Source organism: Mercenaria mercenaria, chromosome 11 (assembly GCF_021730395.1).
Source record: "Mercenaria mercenaria strain notata chromosome 11, MADL_Memer_1, whole genome shotgun sequence".
NCBI classification, from domain to species: Eukaryota; Metazoa; Mollusca; class Bivalvia; order Venerida; family Veneridae; genus Mercenaria; species Mercenaria mercenaria.
The window spans coordinates 73,540,157-73,563,050 of NC_069371.1; the positions used below are offsets into that span (position 1 = coordinate 73,540,157).

At 34.7% G+C, this 22,894-nt stretch overlaps 2 protein-coding genes across 2 annotated transcripts; one reads left to right on the plus strand and one right to left on the minus strand.

Moving 5' to 3' along the window:
* The first annotated feature begins 1,897 nt into the window (after positions 1–1,897).
* LOC123531646 (sulfotransferase 4A1-like) lies at positions 1,898–8,792 on the plus strand. The gene is made up of 7 exons (XM_053517737.1): positions 1,898–2,810; positions 3,887–4,015; positions 4,905–5,002; positions 5,889–6,003; positions 6,567–6,661; positions 7,341–7,527; positions 8,657–8,792. The coding sequence occupies exons 1-7, from the start codon at positions 2,699–2,701 to the stop codon at positions 8,761–8,763; spliced, it is 843 nt and encodes a 280-aa protein (XP_053373712.1). The 5' UTR covers positions 1,898–2,698; the 3' UTR covers positions 8,764–8,792.
* Positions 8,793–9,107: 315 nt separating this feature from the next.
* On the minus strand, positions 9,108–13,654 carry LOC123531645 (17-beta-hydroxysteroid dehydrogenase type 6-like). The gene is made up of 5 exons (XM_045312786.2): positions 13,305–13,654; positions 12,518–12,776; positions 11,538–11,701; positions 10,848–10,953; positions 9,108–9,973 (listed from the first exon to the last, which is right to left on the minus strand). The coding sequence occupies exons 1-5, from the start codon at positions 13,624–13,626 to the stop codon at positions 9,877–9,879; spliced, it is 948 nt and encodes a 315-aa protein (XP_045168721.2). The 5' UTR covers positions 13,627–13,654; the 3' UTR covers positions 9,108–9,876.
* Between the last annotated feature and the right edge of the window lie 9,240 nt (positions 13,655–22,894).

A 22,894-nucleotide genomic window follows, 5' to 3' on the forward strand; every position in this document is an offset into this window, starting at 1 on the left:
GCACATACAAATATGAAGGTAACCTACCTCCTTAACAAATTTCAAAATACTTTGATTAGTTGTGAAGTTGTCGTCAAAACGATATTGAAAGCGTATTTATCGTTGTATTTCAATTATGTAAGACACTGAAAAATAAAACAAATTTTCGATGAGCTAACATAAAACTTGGGAGGGATTCCATTGTATCATCCTGGAGACCTTTAGAATGATACTTCTATCTGGCTCTTGCAAAAAAGCAAGCTCACGAAATTCACGAAAAACCCTTGATTAAACAGTAATTTCTTTCAAACAATGAAGAAAGTTTTATATAAACTATATCCGTAAAATTTCACCTCTTTGCAAACGAATCAATACTGCAACTTTTATAGGCAATGTTTACGCAAAATATGATAGCCAAATAATAGTAAAGAAACTTACAGCAAAAATCTGATGCAAAGGGTAACGTATAATTCTGCATCCACCAGAAAGGGGTCCATACTGGTATAGGCGTATTGTAGCGAGACAGGTATAGAAACAGCACTACAGCAACAACTGAGGTCCTTCAAAAAAAATAATAAAAGATGTAATTTGTACCAGATTGTTATCAGTAAGTAGTAAATGAGAAAATTATCAAGCATTTTGAATCAAGCATTGTATATATATTTTCTTTGAATATGTTTTTTATTTGTCAAATACCTGAGAAAATTTCAAAAACTATTCATTTAAATGCTAAATGCCTGATTAGTTCCTATGGTTGATAAATGTTGTATGATCCCTTTGATGTACAGAATTGTCTGGATTTAAGGCGTATAGATTCTAGGTTATCACTCTTCTATAAGATTCGTCTTGATCTGGTTACTATCCCAATCGTAGATTACCTGACCCCAATGACCCGTTGTGTCCGCTGTGGCCATTTCCTAAGTTATAGGTTAATCACTGCAACCACAGACTATTACAAGTTTTCTTATTTTCCGAGAACAGTGTACCATTGGAACAAACTTCCCCCAGTGTCGCCCACCTCACTACCCTAGAGCAGTTCAGTGCCTCAGTTTGCAGCCTTGAACATGTCTCGCCCTAGTTATCCTGCAAACTCAAGTTTTAACCTTTAATATCACCAAAGTTATTTTTAGTTTCTTCCACACTAAATTTTTATCACTATATTCTTTCTCTGTTTGATTTTGACGCGCAAAACGTTTACGTTCCAACAAGGGGTTTGACGTCAACGGCAGATAGACAGACAGATAGATAGCCCCTACAAATATTTATACCCATTTATACATTTCCTCTTTCTTTACCTGTTATAGACCAAGTAAATTTGGCCAACGTCTCCTATACTTAAAGCGACGTCAACGTCAAAGCTTTATTACACTAGTTTATTATTAAATTTATGTAATGACTTTGTTTCATTCCCACGACGTCAAACATGTGATAAATTAATTTAATGTTGGCCAGTAATAGTAATATGGTTGGAACATATTTGGTTAAAAGATTTCGTCCCTAAATCTGATGTGTCTTTTTTGTATCATAAATACGAAGCTTGAATTTGATATATTCTGATTCTCAGTTTGCATATGTGCATAAGCATGCAACAAATATATTATATACATTGTTTTACATTTACATATAATAACATACTTCGGAAATCTGTTTCTATTAATCTACACTTTACATTAACCTATGATTCTTGCGAAAACCTGTGACCAAAACGAGTAATAATAAAGTGCAAATGTATTTAATTAATGATGCAAAATTAGTTGTAGTGACTGAAACAGACTGCAACAGCTGTTTATATGTAACTACTTCAAGGTCACATTAAAATGTATGGTCTGCCACGGATGAAGGTTAAAATTAGCATTTATATGAATGTGATTATCCAAACCAAGAGTTAAAAAAAATTGACTTTTGTTTTAACATTAAAATGGACAACTTCCTCACATGAAACGGAGATAGAAGACGAATGATTCAAGGAGTAGTAGTATGAAATTTAAACATGCGCATATTCAACCAGAAGCAGAATCTAATTAGAGATTACATTCTGATAGTGTGGAGATATCGGACTTGTACAGACAAAATATAACATTTACAATTACAAGAGTTAGTTTAACTAAAATACTCTTTATGTGATTTGACACTCTTATAGTGTTATATTTATATGAATTAAACCTTTCTTCTGATGGGTATTACTCGTGACACTTAAACCTTGTCAGAGGGAGAAGCACTATAATGGACAATGCCCTACAAAAAGAAAGGTCGTGGCATTGAATACCATGAGAGTAATGACTACATACCTCTAGATATGATATCAGCAACATTTTACACAGTTAATGAACAAGTACAAACGAAATGAATTGAATGAATGAATTTTGAATCATACGTTCGTGTGTTATGAAGTATTTTTTATCAATTAAGATCAGGCTGTGTGTAGTACACAATGCCTGGTCGGCATTATGGAGGTAATTAGTAAGACGGACACGCTGATTCAAATGTCAAGTTCATTAAAATAGAGTAAACTTGACAAGCGCATGTTGCATATATAAATCAGATAGCATAACAACATACACATTCTTAAATATACTGATGTTCAACTATAAAGTTTATTAATTTACAAGTGTATTTAACCTGGATTGCTATTATTTTGTGGGGAAACTTACTACTAAATTCGATTGAATAAAACCTCGGGCTTTGATAAAAAAATCAAGATGCATTGAGTGTCAAAAGAATGGCGAGACTATTATACAAGGGTATTGTTGTAATGGAGAAGGAAATTGAGGCTATTGAAAAGATGGAAATAAGAGAAGATGATATATGGGTATGCACGTTTCCGAGATCAGGTATGTTCCGACAATATGAATATATGTTTGAAAATCAGGTATGTCCGAAGATCAGCAAAATTCTGTGACTGTGTGTTTGTTCGTACGCCCTGGGATTAGAGATGTTCCGAGATCATTTGTGTTTTAACTGCAGGTATGTTGTTCAAAAATCAGGTATGCTCGTAGATGACGTGTGTTCGTGGATCCGTCCTGTTATGTTCCGAGATATTGTGTGTTCTAAAATAGACATGTTTCACGATCAATTATATATTTCAATATAACGTACGTTCAAACTTAAATGTCTTTCAAGATCATTTTTGCTCCGAGATCTGGTTTGTATAACGATGAAGTATGCTCCGATATCAGGTATGTTTCAGGATCATAATTGCTAAAGGATAAGCTCTAAGATCAGATCCTTTCGAAGATCCGCTTTGGTTTCTTATCAGATATGTTCCTAAGATCACGTAGGTTCTAAAAGCTGGAAACTTTCAAGATCATTTATGTTATGAGAGCAGGTTACTTCAAAGATTAAGTGTGTTCCGCGGTGAAGTATGTTCCAAGATCAGGTATTTTTCCAGTCTGCAATATGTTCAAAGTTCAGTTTTTTCCTAGATTAGGTATGTTCCAAAATCTGGTATGTTCCGAGATCAGATATGTTCCAAGCTTTTATATGTTCAAAGATCAAGTATGTTCCAACATCAGGTATGTTCTACAATCTGTTCCAAGTCCGGGTATAAAAAAAAGAAAAAAAGTCCGGGTATGTTCCGCGTTGAAGTACATTTCGAGATCAGATATGTTCCAAGTCTGGTTATGTTCAAAGATCGGGTATTTTTCGAGATCAGTATGTTTAAAAATCAGGTCTATATGAAGCCAATTTAATATGTACTTCATATTGCAAATTACCGCCATCACTGGTGATTCTGGAGGCCGCAGGAATCTCTATGCGCCGGAAACCAGTCAAGAAGCAATACTTTATCGTAGTAACTATAAAACTAAACTACTGTAGTTTCCCTACAATCAATTTATCAATGTGAAAAGAAGAACGTGTCACTTCGCTTTTGAAATCTGCATGTAACGGTGTAATACACTATTTGCAGGAACAACCATGACACAAGAAATGGTTTATCTCATCCAGACTTTAGACTTTGACACGGCGAACAAGGTGCAACTAGATGAGCGTTTTCCAATTTTAGAGGTTAAAGATAAAAGATTCCCATACTACAGGGGTATATTTTAAATACATTTTCTTCTATCTGTATATTACAGGAGTATATATTTGTATTTAATATACTTCTCTTTTGTCTATTATGATAAAATTCCAATACCTGAGAAAGAGATATTTTAACTATCAAAATCATTTTTAACCTTTTTGACACGTGACCAAAAGAAAGTGACTGTCAGGTCATGTGACCGCGCTGATATTTTTGAATGTCATATAAGGAAAAATAACTGCTTCAATATTTTAGCCAAATCATGAAAAGAAGAAAGTTTTGTATAAATGATATCCGTAAAATTTCTCTTCTTTGCAAAAGAAGAAGCTTTCGTCTCTGGTGACATTCTGCCCTCTGGTTGACAATATCAATGTCATACACGCTGACATATGATATTTATATAATATACCATATTTGATTTAAGTTTTCTCTTACATTAAAGTTAAGGAATATGATTTGAAAATTATTCGTCAAACAAACCTTTCCTTATTTTACATGTGAGGACAAATGATTTGTTCTCGTTTCTAACACATCAGTCTTAAGTAAAGCTGATACTATGCAAACTGAGTAGGCGTAGATGTTATTTATGATTCGAACTTAAAACTTCGCTTTACCTTTCCTCTCCATTCACTGACACGTAACCTTATCACAAGACTGATAGAAAATTTGTCAGACAATTCTTCTAATCTGTCAATCTAAGCGACAAATGCCAGTGTTCTTTTTTGAAATCTTTGCAGAGAACTGATTGTAAGATAGGATAGAAGAAGAGCTATTTTAACAAATTAAAAATGAATTTATAAATGATTTATCTTATAGGAGCTTGTCCATCTGAAAGAGTATGAGTACAATTACGACAAAATATGGTTTAAAATCATATACAATATGTATTTTCTACTTGGTTTAGGAGTAACATATATTGAACAGCTTAAATCACCACGAATGATCAAAACACATTTACATCACAGTCTCTTACCAGAACAGCTTCAGAGAGGAAAGGGAAAGGTAAGTATCACTAATTCACCCATTCGTAAACTTGTAACTGTTACTATGCGTGTATATTGTTTTTATTTTTGTTTTGTTGTTGTTGCTGTTGTTGTTAAAAATGCCATACTGGAAAAAGTGTGCATTTCATCTTTATGCTGTGAATGTTACCTTCATTAAACAAGATTTTATTATAATTTTTATACATTTTTATTATCATTATTATTATCATTATAAAAAATCCTATATTTCATATCTGATTTCATATTCTTTTGATATGAAATAAACAATACAATAAGACCATTATTTCACATGTTTATTTTCGCAGATTAATATAGCGCTCCATACATGTATGTCTCTAGACAACTTGTACATCATTCGTAACCATTTTTATACCTGCTTTAGAATGTCACATGCTGTGTACAGCTTTGCAGATTATTATTTAATGTTTTTCACATGAACGAGACTGTAATAAAACTTATCATTCAAAAGCATGAACCGATTTACATTCAACATATTTGCCGATAAGTATGCTAATTTTATACAATGAATGGTGTAGTGAAAAAGGTATTTATTTTTGTATTCGCCACATTCGTTTAAAGTATTCATTTACAAGACGAATTGAAAATGCAAAAATTTTACATTAAAATACTAAACAGTGAATTTCTCTTATTTGACATCATTTCACATTAATAAAATGCACAACCATCTTTTCTCTTTTGACAGCTTAAACATATCAAAACCATTAAAATGACAATGATCCCGTATTATACGTAATTTTATTGATAGTCTTTGTGAAAATGCATGAAATTTTAATTAAACAATTCAACGTATATGCTACGATATACATAAGCCTTGACTTTGTTATTTCAGTACATCTGTTTATTTAATTTGTTATGTTTAACAGATAATCTATATGGTCCGCAATCCAAAAGATGTTATCACTTCATTCTGGCGATTTATGCAATGGGAAGGTATGGGAATGCTGAAGCATTATGTAAATTCATTCATCGATGGAACAGGTGAAGATACTGTTTTTTGTGTTAAGGCTGTCCGCCTACCTTTCGCTGACAAAAAAAGCATGGGTCTAAAATCCCATAAATAAGATCAAAGATGCCTTGTTGTAGACACCTTTCTGTGAATAGTTAAAACGGCATGCATCATATATCTGACAAACCTGTATTGCTAACCTTTAAACTTTCACGGTATGTGAAATCGGCAAAACACAAACCGACTAGTCAGAAAAATAAAAGTTATTGTAATTTCGAAGTGAATGTGTGTTTCATCAAAGCTAGTTTTATTTACAAGGTGACTATGTAACAAAATTGTCAATAAGCCTGTATTTTCACATTGAACAAATGATAGATTCTCAGTCTGGAACAATTGCCAAATCTCTTAAATGGAGATGTCGTTTTCACCTCACATTCACATAAGCGTTAACAGAGGTGAAAGACCCCTAAAGTGGAATTGGAAGAACGACAGACGGTATGGTAATTGGTAGTTACCCTCGGCTCATTGCGATGGACCTAGAATTTACTAAAACTAATGTTAATTGACATTAAGGAATATATTATTTTGATGGTAGGGTATGGATGTCCATGGCCAAGACATGTTTTGGAATATTGGGAGAGACGAAACGATAAGCAGTTACTGTTCTTGAAATATGAAGACGTAGTTCGGGTGAATATAATTTCATTTTTATTTTTTTCCTAGCAGGAACTTCTTTATTCTATTTGAAGCCGTTTGTTCTTTTTTTTCTCCGAAGATGGGCATATTAAAATATGTCCGTCCGTGTGTGTGTGTGGAAGCGTCCGTGTAAAGTTTTGTCCGGGTTGTAACTTCAACATTCATAAAGAGATTTGATGTGTAGCTCTGAGGCTGTGTTTTTAGTGCTCTGTGCTTCCGAGAAATCTACCCTTACCTATTATCTTTTGAAAATCATTTGACAAAGTTATTAACCATATTGAGAAGGGTATATCGCGCTTATGACCCGGATCTGTCAGGCCAAAGTCAAAGTCACAAAATAATGTGTGATTTTTTTTTTTGGTGTCCGGTCAATATCTTTTCAGCACATGGAGGAATTTCGAAATAGGTTTGCAAAATGTTCATCTAATCCCATAATTGTCAATAAAAGTGACAGCTCTTGGTTTGTTTATTTAACGAAGGGAAACTTTCAATTTTGTTATATATGCAGTGTTTTGCATTTTCTAACTTTTCTAAATAAATTCAAATTTATGATGTTTTTATTCCTTGTATCTTCGTCGGTCGAAAGTAGGGAGTAACAACAATCGGCAATTTTCGTTCGATCACATATTTTCTGCCTAAATATTTGTATTATACTGTTTCCAATCTGTTTCAGGACAGGCCATCTGCCATTCAACGTATAGCTGAATTTCTGGGACGATCTCTTAATGATGATGAAGTACTGAGAATCAGTGAACATTGTAAAGTAGATAATATGAGAAGGAATAGTATGGTTAACTTGTCGTATTGGAGAAACTTCAAATACCTGGACGACAGTTCCGTATATGCTTTCATTAACAAAGGTACCGGTCCTTTATTATATTGCTGGTTACCACCTTGTAGATTAACTTTTTGTTGATAAACGAAATGTTTGTATCTAAGTTTATTTGCTATGTTCACCTATTACAAATAGAGAAATAGAGCCAGACGGGCTTTGGAGATAGTAAGTTCCAATTCCTAGATCTTCTTCTTCCGGTAGGGATTGGACCCATAACCCTCCGCTTATAAACCTTGTGCGCTAACGTTTGATCTACAGAAGTATGCAAAACACAATTCAGCTTTATTTTCTGTTTTATTTTGATAACGTAAAATACACACAAAAGCCATATTTGTTTGACTACCCAGAACAGTGTTCTAAACATTCTAAGGAAATCTTTTGACTGGTTTCAAAGGAATGAAATATTACACTGTTCTGCTCTGGAACTTGGAGTACTATTTACTTTGTCCATACTTTATAGGAACTAACACACGCTTTCCATTGTCGTAAATATTTATCACATGACTGTTCTTTTTGCACCAGGTTAACCTTTGAATTCAATCTGATTTAAGTACTTGATCTTCTAAACGAAGATCTGAGAACGACCCATTCACATACGTCTTCTGTATATTTTGGATTTCCAATATTGCTATTTTTATTCTAACCAATCAGACGACTTGTTCGAATGTCAAAGAATAAGCAAAATGTGCAGTCATTCCAGGGCTCGAACCCGGGACCCCTCGCTTACAAAGCAAGTGGCCTACCGACTGAGCTAACCGACTATCTGACACATTACGACACAAGAATTGTAAATATCAAAAGTCAAGGCTACAGGTAGATTTGCAAAATGTTGTAAGTTAAGCTCTGATTGGCTAGCGAAAGGATCGTCAGAACGATGCTATGAATAGGTCGTTCTCAGATCCTATGCGTAGCGTAATAGGAGATGTACTTTAGTCAGATTGCCTTTGAATTCTAAACATTACAGAAAACCACCTTTTTTCACTTTATTGACTTAGAATGTGAGATCAATGTTCGGAAAGGTCTATGAAATATGATCAAAAAGTCTCAAGAAGGCTTTTATATAGTTAACCCGTGTTTTGTAAATAAGGTCACAAACTGTATCTGTCTTGCAATGGCGTTTCAAATATATTCATGTAGTATTCTATGTTTTATAGGTCAACCTGGAGCCTGGCGTGATGTACTGACACCAGACCAAAGCACGAAGATTGATCAGTTAATACAACAGTTAGAAAAATATGGTTTAGAAATAGAAGATACTTGAAAATTCAGTGATAATGTTGTTGATTTGACCATGATATATTGGTAAACTAGGACGTTCACCTACATTTTTGCTGACTGTGTTAAGTTTATATAATAGTCTTGTGAATTTGAACTGTGATCAGGAAAACCTCACTAGACATTACATTTGAGTCATGCATTCAGATATAGTTACGTTATCAGCAGTGAGAACAAGAAAAAATAGAGTTCACGAAGACCAATAAAATAGAGTTATAAAATCTGGAAAGTAGATCCCTCGGAAGCACCGAGAACAAGGCAAACAGTAAAAATTGCAGACTTGATTTAGTTTGTTCATGAGCAGTAATGGAAAATGCAACACTGCCCACGCCCCCTAGCACCGGCTTAAGCAGTATTCAATCTTCAAATCTAAATGAGGTGAAATCAATGATCCCGAATAAGAACTGCAATTTGCTGAAACAGGTGCCAGGGGTTTTTAGTACATGTCATTTCTTTCTATTACTAAACACTATGAAAGCGGACCTGCTTGGTTGCGTATCATGCTTTCTACCATTTCAAAGTATCTTCTTACATGTTTTAGTAAATATAGGTGTAGCACTGGCGGCGAAATAAGTCTCACTACTTTTACTGTAGAAACTGCAGAACGTGCACGTTTAGCATATAACAGATATCTGTCTTTTTTTGTTTTTATAGATCTCCTTTACTTAACTCTCTTGTGAAAGAATGTCTCTTAGGTGTCAGCTACTTCCGTTATTTGCTGAGCAGTTTTACTCTCACCCAATCACTAAGCAACTCAATGTACCATTTTTACTATCAATCAATTACTAAAATCCTCGGGTAGCATTTTCACTTTTTCCCAATCCTTGATCTACTCAAGATAAATTTTCAATATCATTCAGTCACTGACCCACTCATAGAAAAAGTTGGATTACCCTCTAATTATTGATTCACTTAACGTAACATTTTCATTATAACTAAATCACTTATCAACTACGGTTTCATTTTTTATCACCCAATCACTGATCCACTCAAGATTTTCTCTACCACCTAGTCACTGATCTACTTAGGGTAACATATTCATTATCCATTGGTTCATTTAATGTAAAATTCATACTAATCCACTCAATTACTTATACATTCAAGGTAACATTTTTATTATTACCCTATCACTGATCCACTCGGGTAACATTGACAATGGGCGAAATATGAACTTTGCATCAAAACCAACAAGGTACCTGAAATAAAAAATAACTCTTTTAATGAATGAAATGAATATTCCAAAATGTTTAACATTAATCTTTAATACAGAGAAGTTATCGGAATTATTTGTCTGTAAATGGACATTTAAATTTGTTAATAATTTAAAAACACCACGCAGCAATGCCGCCTTTCAGTAACTTATAATTTGGGATTACAAATCTATAAATTACTTGAAAGGTAGGACTATATACAAGAGAGACTGCACGGAAATCAAATAGACAGTGTCCAAAAACTTCAAACAACATGCTTAGAAAAGATGATAGCAAGATATTTTATTGTTATATTCGCTCTTATATATATATTAACACCCAACCTTAGATTCATAACGGTTCTTGTATAATTTAAAACAGGGGTATAATCTTTACATAACTTGGACACTTTTCAACAAATTTCTATATGTCATCAAGCTGTTTGTACAAGAACACTTAAACGCGAAGAATTGGAACGTTTTGTTTTTAAACAGATAAGTCATTGATCGCTTTAATCAATAAACGGAATCTTCCATTGTCCATGTTAGTAAGAAACATTATATACTTCAAATTAAACAACGTTATGTACTGGTTTATGGCGTTTTAATAAAGTTCAAGTAATTGTTTCTCGGGTATTTATAAAACAGTTACAATGACCAAAGACTCGAGTGTATTAGGCAAAAGCAACAAAAATACTACAAAATTATAGTGGTTCTTTACATTTGGCCTTAAATATATTGCTGACAAAACGTCAATTTAAAAGATTACTTCGCACAAATTTTGTTAAAGATAGCTGACGTTCTATCAATAATATCAAAAGCATATGTTTAAAAGATCCGAAAATAGTATAACACAAAATGAAAACGTAACATATATTTACCTGCTCTTAGGAAATTGTGATATAATCGCATCAATGTAGGCCTCAACAACTTCGTTAACTTTGGATGATGCAACCTTTTCAAGGAAAGTATCACGACCTCTCATCACTGAAAAATACAAATAATTCTAAACTACAGTTAAGATTTTCTCTCTAGTTCAACATAACTAATTCGCCCATTTAGACATAACTAGTTCACCAGTTCGGTCAAAAGAAAAATCTTAATGTGAAAGAATTAACACTTAAAGCAATCGATGTGTACATTTCTAGCTCTTTTTTTATGCCTGAAGTGAAAGACACTCCTCAATGAAATACTGATACTTGAAGAAGGACTAAAACTTTTATTTACTTGGCCTGAAAAGATAGAAATACTACACATATTCTTTATATAATAGAGAAAAGTGGAAACTTCACAGGTCGCTCAACACGACAGAAACGAAAATGTTGCAGACTCGGTTTGAGCGTGTTCATGGACGGAAGTGGAAATGCACGCAACCGTCCACGCCCTCTAGCCCCTGGTTGAGCAGAACTCAACATTTAAACATGCTAAAAGTACAAAAAGTAATTTAGAGACATCCGCAGATTTATTTAAACGGCGATGAACATGGAACCTTCAATGATACACGTGTTGAGGCGTGTAATTCCATGAAGAGCGGCGTTTGCTCCCAGTTAAAGTAAAGGGTTAAAACTTACTCATGTCAGCGAAATTGCATGGCAAACTCTCTTTCACATCTTCTGGTAATTGTTTTATCTTGTTGTTTAGTTTTTGTCTGTATGATTCTCTGTCCATTAGGGGCGTTCTGTAAAATCCTGGTTCAATGATATGAACACTTACACCCGATCTGTAAATTTCACGTCTGAAATTGTGCCACAAAATAAGTTTTCGTTAATATGCACCTTAAATAGGATGTTTTCATAAAATATCATTCTGGCATGTATTGATTTTTGTTAAAACTGGTGAATTCATATTTATTCATTACAAGGTTAGCTTTTTGAAAAAAGTTAGACAGTAGCACGTGACTGAAACATCTGTGACTATGACCTAACTGTGAACGAGAACCACATTCACTTCGAAAACAAAATGGCATATATGTCGAGCTATAAAGTAAATAATCTTATGGGCCAAATTAATAAAAAATAACAGTAACTGTTATACTAATCTGTGACAGTAGTCCTTCTTTTGACTTAGACATTTTTTTCCACAAGAGCGATTCCTATATACTTCACAGATCTAGTTTGATTTTAATTCAAATTTAACTTTCAATGGCTTGTAACTGTAATCCATGTCGAAGTGCATAATATATTTCATATACCATGGCATACCATATTTAGCAAAGTGTCTCTTTCTGTTACTTGCTAGAGATTAGCTATTTTTCAGCTTGCCAATTGCATGCTGTACAGGAGACAAGCAAAAATTGAGCTCTATGGATGTCGACTGTTTTGGTATATTTGTGTATTTTCTTCATAGCAAAAATCCTATAGTATTACTAAACCGAGGAAACAGGCTGGAAATGGGATAAACAAAATCTGCATTGTTTTTTACAATGTCCCCTTCAAACATATGAATTAAAGTGTCGCATAATATGCAGTGTTTTGATAGCACGGAATGATTTAGATACAGGCTCTTGATAATTTGATATCTTTAAACTGCCTATATTTTGCTCAGTACAAACCTAAGAACGTCAGAAAAAGCCTCTACGCCATATTTGGATACACAATAGGATGGGTCTACGAATGCAAATCTTCCCATAATGCTTGCAGTATTGATGATCCTCCCATGTTCTTTAAGAACCAATGGCATGCACGCCTTCGTGACCATTATAACCCCGTATAGGTTAACAGCCATTGTGTTGTTGTAGTTCTGTCGTGTTTGCCATGTAGATGGACCTATACTACCTATAATTCCAGCATTGTTGACGACTGCCCATAAAGCTTTGATTTCAAATATACATTTACAAGACAAGGAGAAATTCGTATAATCATAACATGCGTTCATTGCCCATTCGTGTTGCAGAATTGTTAGTGGGTGGTTAGTGGGCGAATGCATACATGACTTTGGTATACAAACGCGTGAAACCTGGTATGTATTGTGTTGTACAAACTTAATTAGAATACATGTATTACTACAACTGGAAATAGAAACGACTGTTCGAGCATGACTGTTAATTATGAATATAGCTACACATATATATTTATGTATAAAGTAAATTTGAATACATTTGATGAGGAGTTTTCACATTTGAAGTAATGCATGCTGTCAGATAAAATAAAATATTTTTAGTGAAGGGTGGACTTTGGATATGTCTGAAGTTGACCAATCTGATGTGTAAAAGGCCTAATTCCAGGACTATTTCTGTTATTAAATGTAAAATAACTACTCCAAAACTGAATTTTACAGGGTTCTAATCATCGAAGCTCACTTTTCTGCAATATTTCAGAAACTAAGTATCGAAGTCATACCTTTTTCAGATGGAATCTTTTTTCTGATGACCTCTATCGTTTGTTTGATGCTTTCGTCATTTGAAACATCCATTTGTATTGCCAGTACCTTGTCTGAGCATTCGCTCTTCACACTTTCTACTCCAGCTTGTGTCAGGCACCCAGCAAATACGTGGAAACCTAGCAAGTCTAGCTGTTTTGTCAGCAAATTGCCGAATCCCGAATCACAACCAGTTACTAGCACGTACCGACTGCTGATGTTTCCTATTTTTAGTTTATGTAATGTATGCCAAGTAATTGTCAATATCAATAAAAATATCACTAAAACTAAAAGCCAATACATTTTACAATATCTTTGATTACAATATTCATTCCTTCATTTGATGCAATCCTATAAACCCTCCGTGATTGCACATTTATTATGTCAGTATAATGGTTGACAATCTTAGTGATAATATGAACTGTTCTATATTTAAATAGGCTATATACGCAACCTTGTTTGTAGGTTTTTCACAGGTCACGACTATTTAATGCAAATGATGATAATATGAGTACAGCATTTGTTATCTGCTAATCCGTGTAGTAAGGGTGTATACATACTAAAGGAAGACAAATGGTAAATAAATAACCGATGAAATAATCGTCTTAACTTATTAGAGACATATATAAAAGGCTATTGGCCATACACTGATGAAGACCGTACAGTAAAATTGTAGCCACATCTACTTTTTAACCAAAATACATGAGCCTTGCCGGACAAAAAGTAATTCTTGTTCATTCCCAATGCAATGTAAATGAAATCCTCAACACTTGATCATCTTAATCTTTCTTATGTCATTAAAGGGAATCGGAGGAGGAAGAACCTTAAATAAAAGTAATTCTTGTTCATTCCCAATGCAATGTAAATGAAATCTCAACCCTTGATCATCTAAATCTTTCTTATGTCATTAAAGGGGATCGGAGAAGAAAGAACCTTAAATAAACAAAACAAAGAATCACTCAACCGGGCTAACAACAGAATAATATCGAATTACATGTATATTAGTACCTTTATTGCGGTTTTATTTCAAAGGAAAATACGAAAGGGCAAACAATTTTCCATGGCACATTGTCTGTAATGTAACGAAGTTTGGGACTGGCCACTTTCAAGGATAGTCTGATTTCTGTGTTTATCCTGCCCTGTTCCAATCTCAAGCATTATGTATCGTAAGATACAAAATAAGTGGTGAAAATGCACTGTACAGTGTCATACCCAAATCTCGAGTTCCTACAGTCCATTATTTAAAAAGTTTAAATTTTGTGATTGTTTTGTTTCAATCTATGCCTTTTAATAATTCCCTCGAATCACTCGACTATAACTCAAAACTACAGCGTTTTTACTTTGAACAAAATCTTTTGGAAGCATAGAGACCTCAAACAAGTAGAATTATAGCAGATTGTTCATAAAAGGTAATTAAATGTGCAATAACTCACACGCCCCTAGCACCAGTTTAAGCGGAAGTATAATGTACTGTAAAAGTAGAACAAAAGGGCAAACATGTCAAAAGCATTGAGTCCAAGTACTAACTAAGAAATGAACAATCGTCCATGTTCAAGTAATGTGTAAGACAAGGAAATGTGTGTTCAGTCATTAGTTGCATCGTTTCTATTCTGGCTTGATTTCAGACAGCTACAAAATAACATTTCAAGAGTGTTGATATTGCTTTTGCAATTTGTCTGTATTTGCTTATGGTAAACGTTTACTTAACTCTGTTATTCGGTTTATTTTCACATGCACAATATGCAGATAATTATATTAAAGAGGAATGAAATAATTTCTGTTGTAGTCAAACCTGCACTACGAAGTGTGGCAGGAATGGCCAATTCTGCATTTAAAGATGACAAACTATATATGCTTACTTTGATTTAATATAATGCAATAACTTCTATTTTCTTTAGTGAAAAGTTTACAGTACTTGCTGAAATTTGATGTATCACAAAATTCACTTGCCTTACAGCACAGATTTATATGTATAATTACTGAAGCGTTTAAATTTTACACTGACCGCTTTATTTGTATGTGGGCTGTTCAATCATTATCTTGGCCTATCTCATGTATGTTAATCCCTCTACTTTTACATTACATTTACTAGTTTAATTTGTACTATATAGATACTTCATGTATACCTCTTGTGTATTACTGAATATCTGAGCATGCAATTCTCATGCATTCGGGCTATGCCAGGGTATAATATAGAGCGACATTTTTCATTTTAGTTTGCTAGTGCACAGACACTCGCAAGGTAACGTTTACGTTTTGTCAGAGCTTAGCCACTTCTAGAAATAAATAAGGGATATTTTATTTTTCGATCTGGGGTTTTCTAAATTCAAAGGCTAAAACTTTCTCCATTTTTTTGGCCATGTTACTCTGTTTTTTTTACAGTATAGGTTTTGCCAGCCATATATATGTACATATATTGTTAGTTGCATAAGGTCTATACTTTTGATATAATACTGTGATCTGGCACAGTACTGCAATGAATAAAAGCTGATTGAACCCGATTTATCCTTTTTTGTACTTTTATCCAAGTATACAGAAGTTTATAACAGAGAAACTGGGTAATAACAGGATTTGACTTAGTTTTGACATAATTATCTGTTGAAGTGTCGACAGTCCTGTTACACGAAGCACTTGTGAACGGAAAACACCTGACTGTAATGAGCACACGCTTCGTTCCTTTTTAAACATTTGCAGCTTATTTTATCCGTGTATGAATATTTCTTATATGTAAAAGTTTTAATCAGTCATTACACTTTTTTTCATTTTGCCAAATGTAAACATATGTGACGCACCATGATATTTCGGTCCAAATTCGGCGTTACGTCATTTGAGAAAACCTCGATTAAAGTTACGACAAAAAAAACTGGTGTACTTTACCATGTGTTCGCGGCAATTAATGCATTTTTGTTTTCGATATACTCTATCTTGCCACAAGAAATAAATGAAGTGACAAGCAGTATTTATCAAACTTTTATATACTTTACCATTTCCGTGTTTTGCAATTTCGTTTCTTTAATTAAATGATTGATAAGTTATCGCCCTTTGAATCGACACGCCATTTGTACTGTAAACGTTATCGAAGGTCGTGGAGAAAATGAAACTACCAAAAACATAGATATTTGATGATTTATTTCAAAGATATAAAGAATGACAGTAAGCGCATTTGCAGGTAAGTAAGTATTTAAGCGATATGCAAGGTTAAAAAGTATTATTTTCATTTATATCGACTGTTTTGCCCGATATCTTTTCCAAAATAGCCCGGATTGTTTTTGTGTGTCAGTATCTTGTAGACTATAATATGAAAAAGGCAAAGCCTCTGAGCGAGCATAGCTTAAACGACAAAGAAACTATTCACAGCTTAAAATAATTCGCGAGAACCTATTCACTTGAAAAGAAACAATAATTTAGTGTCATCACACCTGTAAGAGCGAATATCATACGTTGCAAAATTTATGGAAAGCCGGTGTCACGGTGACGTCATTACCTGTTTGCCGCGTGCTTGTGGCTTTATTATTATATTTATGTTTATTAATGACATTTTATCCCATTTTCGGCTTGATCTTTTAAAAGAAAATAACTCTTTTTTTTCTACCAACTGGAAATCTTTTTTGCATTATTATTGAATATAATATTTAGCAATCAAATGAAGTTCTGTATTCACTGCCAACAAAGCATTTCCTGTGAGCACCTGTCCACTAGGGTCGCGCTTTTCGTTAGATAAAACACAGGAGCCTGAAATTCTATCCAAAAGCCTTGAAAAGTCTGTATATGAAAAAAGACCCCCATTCTATATAATAAAAAACACCAGGAATGAAACGCATTCACACCCCACCCACCACGAGAAAACAAGAACATTTCAAAGTAAGCAGTGCGAGTGTTCTCGGGTGGCGTAAGTATCTAAAGGCAACTAAAATATATGCGGGGCTGTGCTTACTGGTCGCTCCACCGTATTAACTAACACGAAATCAACGATTTCAACAACATTTCGTTCATCGTCCAAACCATTGAGTGACGTCACACCTTCATGTATACTTCTGCGCCGGAGAGAATACAAACTAACTTCAAGAACCAGGTAAAAAATATCTGTATATGTCATGTTTTATTATCAATATTTCTTTCAATAAATATTACATTTTTGAATTTCTTTAACCATTAAATAATAAAAGAATTAGGCGTATCATGTTGGAAAAAACCCATTGTGGGAACTAACTCTAGCATTGACTAAAGAGGGGAAGTAACTCAACCATTGACGGAAGCAGCGCATAACAGAAAGAAAGAATATCATGGCAGCTCAGCTACGCTTGGTGATACGGAATGAGTTTTCTGATATCAAATATTAATTGTGTAAATGACAAATGACATTGTTTACACGATGCTGTTCTGTTCTAAATTGTGTACGGATCGGACCGGATACTGGCATTTACACAAAAGCATTATTAACTCCGGTGCAGAAGTATACATGAAGGTGTGACGTCACGCAATGGTTTGGACGATGAACGAAATGTTGTTGAAATCGTTGATTTCGTGTTAGTTAATGCGGCGGAGCGACCAGTAAGCACAGTCCCGCATATATTTTAGTTGCCTTTAGATAATTACGCCACCCGAGAACACTCGCACTGCTTATTTTGAAATTTTCTTGTTTTCTCGTGGTGGGTGGGGTGTGAATGCGTTTCATTCCTTGTGTTTTTTATTATACAGAAAGGGGGTCTTTTTTCATATACAGTCTTTTCGTGGCTTTTGGATAGAATTTCAGGCTCCTGTGGATAAAAGCAAAATTGAATTTATTTTCATAACATAACTTTTTAAAAATAAAGACACCTAAATGGATATAGAGATTGTAACTCAGATATGAAATTAAAAAAAAAAAAAAATTCCCGACTTTGACGGAAATAGAACAAAAAGGCGGCGCCCGGAAGTCGACGAAAATTTTCAGCCACATCACTTTGCCTCATTTGGCACACCTTTGTTATATTCACCTACACATTGCCGTAAGGGGAGCTACGCGCTCGCGTCGCGCAATTGCTTGCGAGCTACCCTCGCTATTATTAATTAAATCGGTCATGAAGTATTAGTAAAATCAGTATGCAAGACAAGTAGATTCTATGCAATGATGCCAGACAAAAACACAACAGTCAGTCACAGTTTTAAGTTACATAATTTAAAGCCCTAGTCATTTTATATAGCCATGTCATGAAATTCATTGATCAGGAACAGTTGAAACACATCTATTGTCACTTATTTCTTACTTACAATTTGTCAGATCAATCCATACATAAAACTTCTAAAAGGCATAAATATTGTTTTTACTTGGTGTGAGACAGTTTTTTCAAAGCTTTTCATGTTACATTTGCCATGATTCTGGATTCCTTACCATCTTGTACTGTTCTTGGCAAGTTACTGACAACAACTTTGTAAAATGAATAAACTTTAGATGCATTTTGTTTTGCATTAGGTTTAAATGATAACATTTATCAAAAGGGAAATATTTCGAAAGATTCCGGAATAGATATATTCTCTATCTATTCCCCAAGAAGACGCAATACTCGTTCTCATGGTGTCCGACGAAATGGGAATATCAAACGTAAACATTGCAAAAGAATGAGTGTTACTGATTGCCATATGATACTAAAACGTTCTGGTAGACATGCTATGCTATCGTGTTTAACCTCTCTACCTGTTTCTTCGTTGAGGCAAATTGATCAAGAAGCTGATAATATTTATATGCGTACACATCCATTTTACGACACTGCTTCATTGATACAAACTTATACACAACACACAAAGCTCCATATAAAGCTCGATTCATTGCAAATTCTACCTTATGCACTACAAAAAACATTTCTGTACTTTTGACTTCCTGTCTTACTACAATTAAAGACCACGTACAGAAGTATTGCTCCAAGGTTTATGAGAACTCGGGTGTTAATCTGTTTTGGTCCATCAAGAACTCTGAAGATGTTATCAAAAAGCTAAAAAACAAACACTTCAAATGTTCGATGATAAGTACTTATGATTTTTCTACTCTTTATACTAACTTACCACATAATCTTATTAAAGACAAACTAGTAGCTTTAATTGAGAAAACATTTGCAAGAGAAAACGTTAATTATTTAGCTTGCAATGAAACTAGAGCATTCTTTTCTAACAGTGCTTTTCAGGGATACAACCTATGGAGTTGTGATCAGGTTTGTGAAGCTCTAAAGTTTCTACTAGATAATATACTAGTATTTATCAAATTTTGCAATAAAGCTTGCAGACAAGTAATTGGTATCCCGATGGAAACCAACTGCGCCCTCCTCATTGCTGATTTATCCTTATACTGTTATGAACGAGATTTCATGCTTAGTTTATCCACTGCGACACAATTTGAAACTATTGAAGCTTTTAATGGAACCTCAAGGTATCTTGATGATATTTTAAATATGGACAACCAATATTTTTCAGAAATGGTGAAATATATTTACCCTAAAGAGTTACAGCATAACAAGGCTAGATTCAGATTTAGAAGCATCATTTCTGGATCTAAATTTAAGAATTATGAATAATTATCAAGAAACGAAAAAATATGATGAAAGGGACGATTTTAACTTTGAAATTGTCAACTTTCCCCATCTTGATGGAGATGTCCCTCAAGCAACATCATACGGTGTCTATATTTCACAGCTTGTTCGTTTTGCAAGAGCTTGCTCAAAGATAGATGATTTTAATGACAGAAATCTTCATATCACCAAGAAACTGTTACAACAGGGTTACCATACCATAAGCTACGGAAAGCTTTTAGTAAATTTTACTACAGACCGTCTGAACTATTAGAAAAATACAATACGCCCCTTAAAACTCCTTTAAAATTTGGACCGGAATACTATGGAGATGTAGTTTATAAAATTCGGAAAATTAAACATACCCCTTATTTTAATCAAATTTTTGTAAAATTGGTTACAAAGTTTATCAAAAGAGGATACGATGCGAAAATCGTGAAGCACAGTGCATGTTTAGTGACTGACCCCTCTACAGTTAATTGCTACACTTTCCTATTTAATGGTGCGATGACTAATAAAGTGTAGGACTCCATGATGCTTTTCTCATAAATCCTTCATACAACGGACGGAGGGAGTTGATTTTTGTCTTACAGTTTTCTTAGTCGTGCCCTTAAAAGTTAGGCTCTTGAACCTCTGACTTCAGACAAGTTGTTGAGTACATTGGTGTAATTGTACCTAAAATTTACCTTAATTTTATGTTTTGCTTTATTTATCTGTTACTTTTGCACTAATGTTAGAGCCTTTCTCAGCGGGGATTTTATTTACATTGTGTTGTATAACTTGTTGTAAATAGGGTAAGTGCGAGGTTGGCATGCCCTAAACGCGTTTAAACCCCCAGTTTCCTTTATTTAGGTTACTGACAGTTCCAAGGCGGTGCCCCTATTTTCAACAAGCCCGCCCACTTAGCTCAGTAGGTAAGAGCGTTGGTCTACGGATCGCGGGGTCGTGAGTTCGATCCTCGGGCGGGGCGTATGTTCTCCGTGACTATTTGATAAACGACATTGTGTCTGACATCATTAGTCCTCCACCTCTGATTCATGTGGGGAAGTTGGCAGTTACTTGCGGAGAACAGGTTTGTACTGGTACAGAATCCAGAAAAAAAAACTGGTTAGGTTAACTGCCCGCCGTTACATAACTGAAATATTGTTGAAAAATGGCGTTAAACCCAAAACAAACAAACAAACAAACAAACTAACTTCAACAGGTTGTTTTGTCTGTCTTTTATTGTGTGTTGCGTATGTTTTCTTGTTTGTTGTAAGCGTTTTTCCTCCGCCCCACTGCCCCGTTTTGCCCTCTCCTTTCCCTTGCATTTACGCTACGTTTTGCATCCCCTCCCCCTTTACTTTTAGTAAGTTTTCGTCGCTCCTCTTTGTTTTGGCAGCCGAATCCCAAGACGGTACTTGATTCTTTTTTTTTCCTACTTGTGTGGGTGCATTTGTAAGCTTGTGAGTCTATAACGGTGCCCTACTGTTTTCTTATGTGTTGCTTGTTCGTTTTTAGCTCACCAGTCACGAAGTGACAAGGTGAGCTATTGTGACCGCTTGATGTCCGTCGTCCGTCGTGCGTCGTGCGTCAACAATTTGTAAAAAAATCTTCTTCTTGAAAACCACTGGGCAGAATTAGACCAAACTTCACAGGAATGATCCATGAGTAGACCCCTTTCAAAATTGTTCAAAGATTTGAATTCCATGCAGAACTCTGGTTGCCATGGCAACCGAAAGGAAATTTTTTAAAAATCCTCTTCTCCAAAACCAGAAGCTATAGAGCTTAGATATTTGGTGTGAAGCATTGCCTAGTAGACCTCTACCAAATTTTTTCAAATTATGACCCCGGGCTCAAAATCGATCCCGCCCCAGGGGTCACTTGATTTTACATAGGAAAATCTTAAAAAATCTTCTTCTCAAAAACCAGAAGACCTAGAGCTTAGATGTTTGACATGTAGCATTGCCTAGTGGATCTCTATTAAAGTTGTTTAAATCATGACCCCGGGTTCAAAATTGACCCCGCCCCAGGGGTCACTTTATTTTACATAGGGAAATATTCAAAAAATTTCTAAAAATAAACCAGAAGGCCTAGAGCTTAGATGTTTCACATGTAGCATTGCCTAGTAGACCTCTATAATATTTTTTCAAATCTTGACCCCCGGGGTCAAAATTGATCCCGCCCCAGGGCTCACTTGATTTTACATAGGAAAACTTTCAAAAATTTCTAAAAATAAACCAGAAGGCCTAGAGCTTAGATATTTCATTTGTAGCATTGCCTAGTGGACCTGTACAAAATTTGTACAAATCATGTCCCTCGGGATCAAAATTGATCCCGCCCCAGGGCTCACTTGATTTTACATAAGAAAATTTTCAAAAAAATTCTAAAAATAAACCAGAAGGCCTAGATCTTAGATATTTGACATGTAACATTGCCTAGTAGACTTCTACAAACTTTGTTCAAATCATGAACCCCGAGGTCAAATTGACCCCGCCCATGGGGTTACCTGATTGTACATAGAAAAACTTCAAAATTCTCTAAAAATAATCAAGAAGGCCTAGAGCTTAGATATTTGACATGTAGCATTGCCTAGTGGACCTCTACAAAATTTGTTCAAATCTTGAGCCCCAGGGGTTACTTGATTGTACATAGTAGACCTCTATAACATTTGTTCAAATCATGACCCCCGGGGTCAAAATTGATCCCGCCCCAGGGCTCACTTGATTTTACATAGGAAAATCTTCAAAAAATTTCTAAAAATAAATCAGAAGGCCTAGAGCTTAGATATTTCATTTGTAGCATTGCCTAGTGGACCTCTACAAAATTTGTTCAAATCATATCCCCCGGGATCAAAATTGATCCCGCCCCAGGGCTCACTTGATTTCACATAGGAAAATCTTCAAAAAAATTCTAAAAATAAACCAGAAGGCCTAGAGCATAGATATTTCATTTGTAGCATTGCCTAGTGGACCTCTACAAAATTTGTTCAAATCTTGACCCCCCAGGGTCAAATTGACCCTGCCCCAGGGGTTACTTGATTGTACATAGTA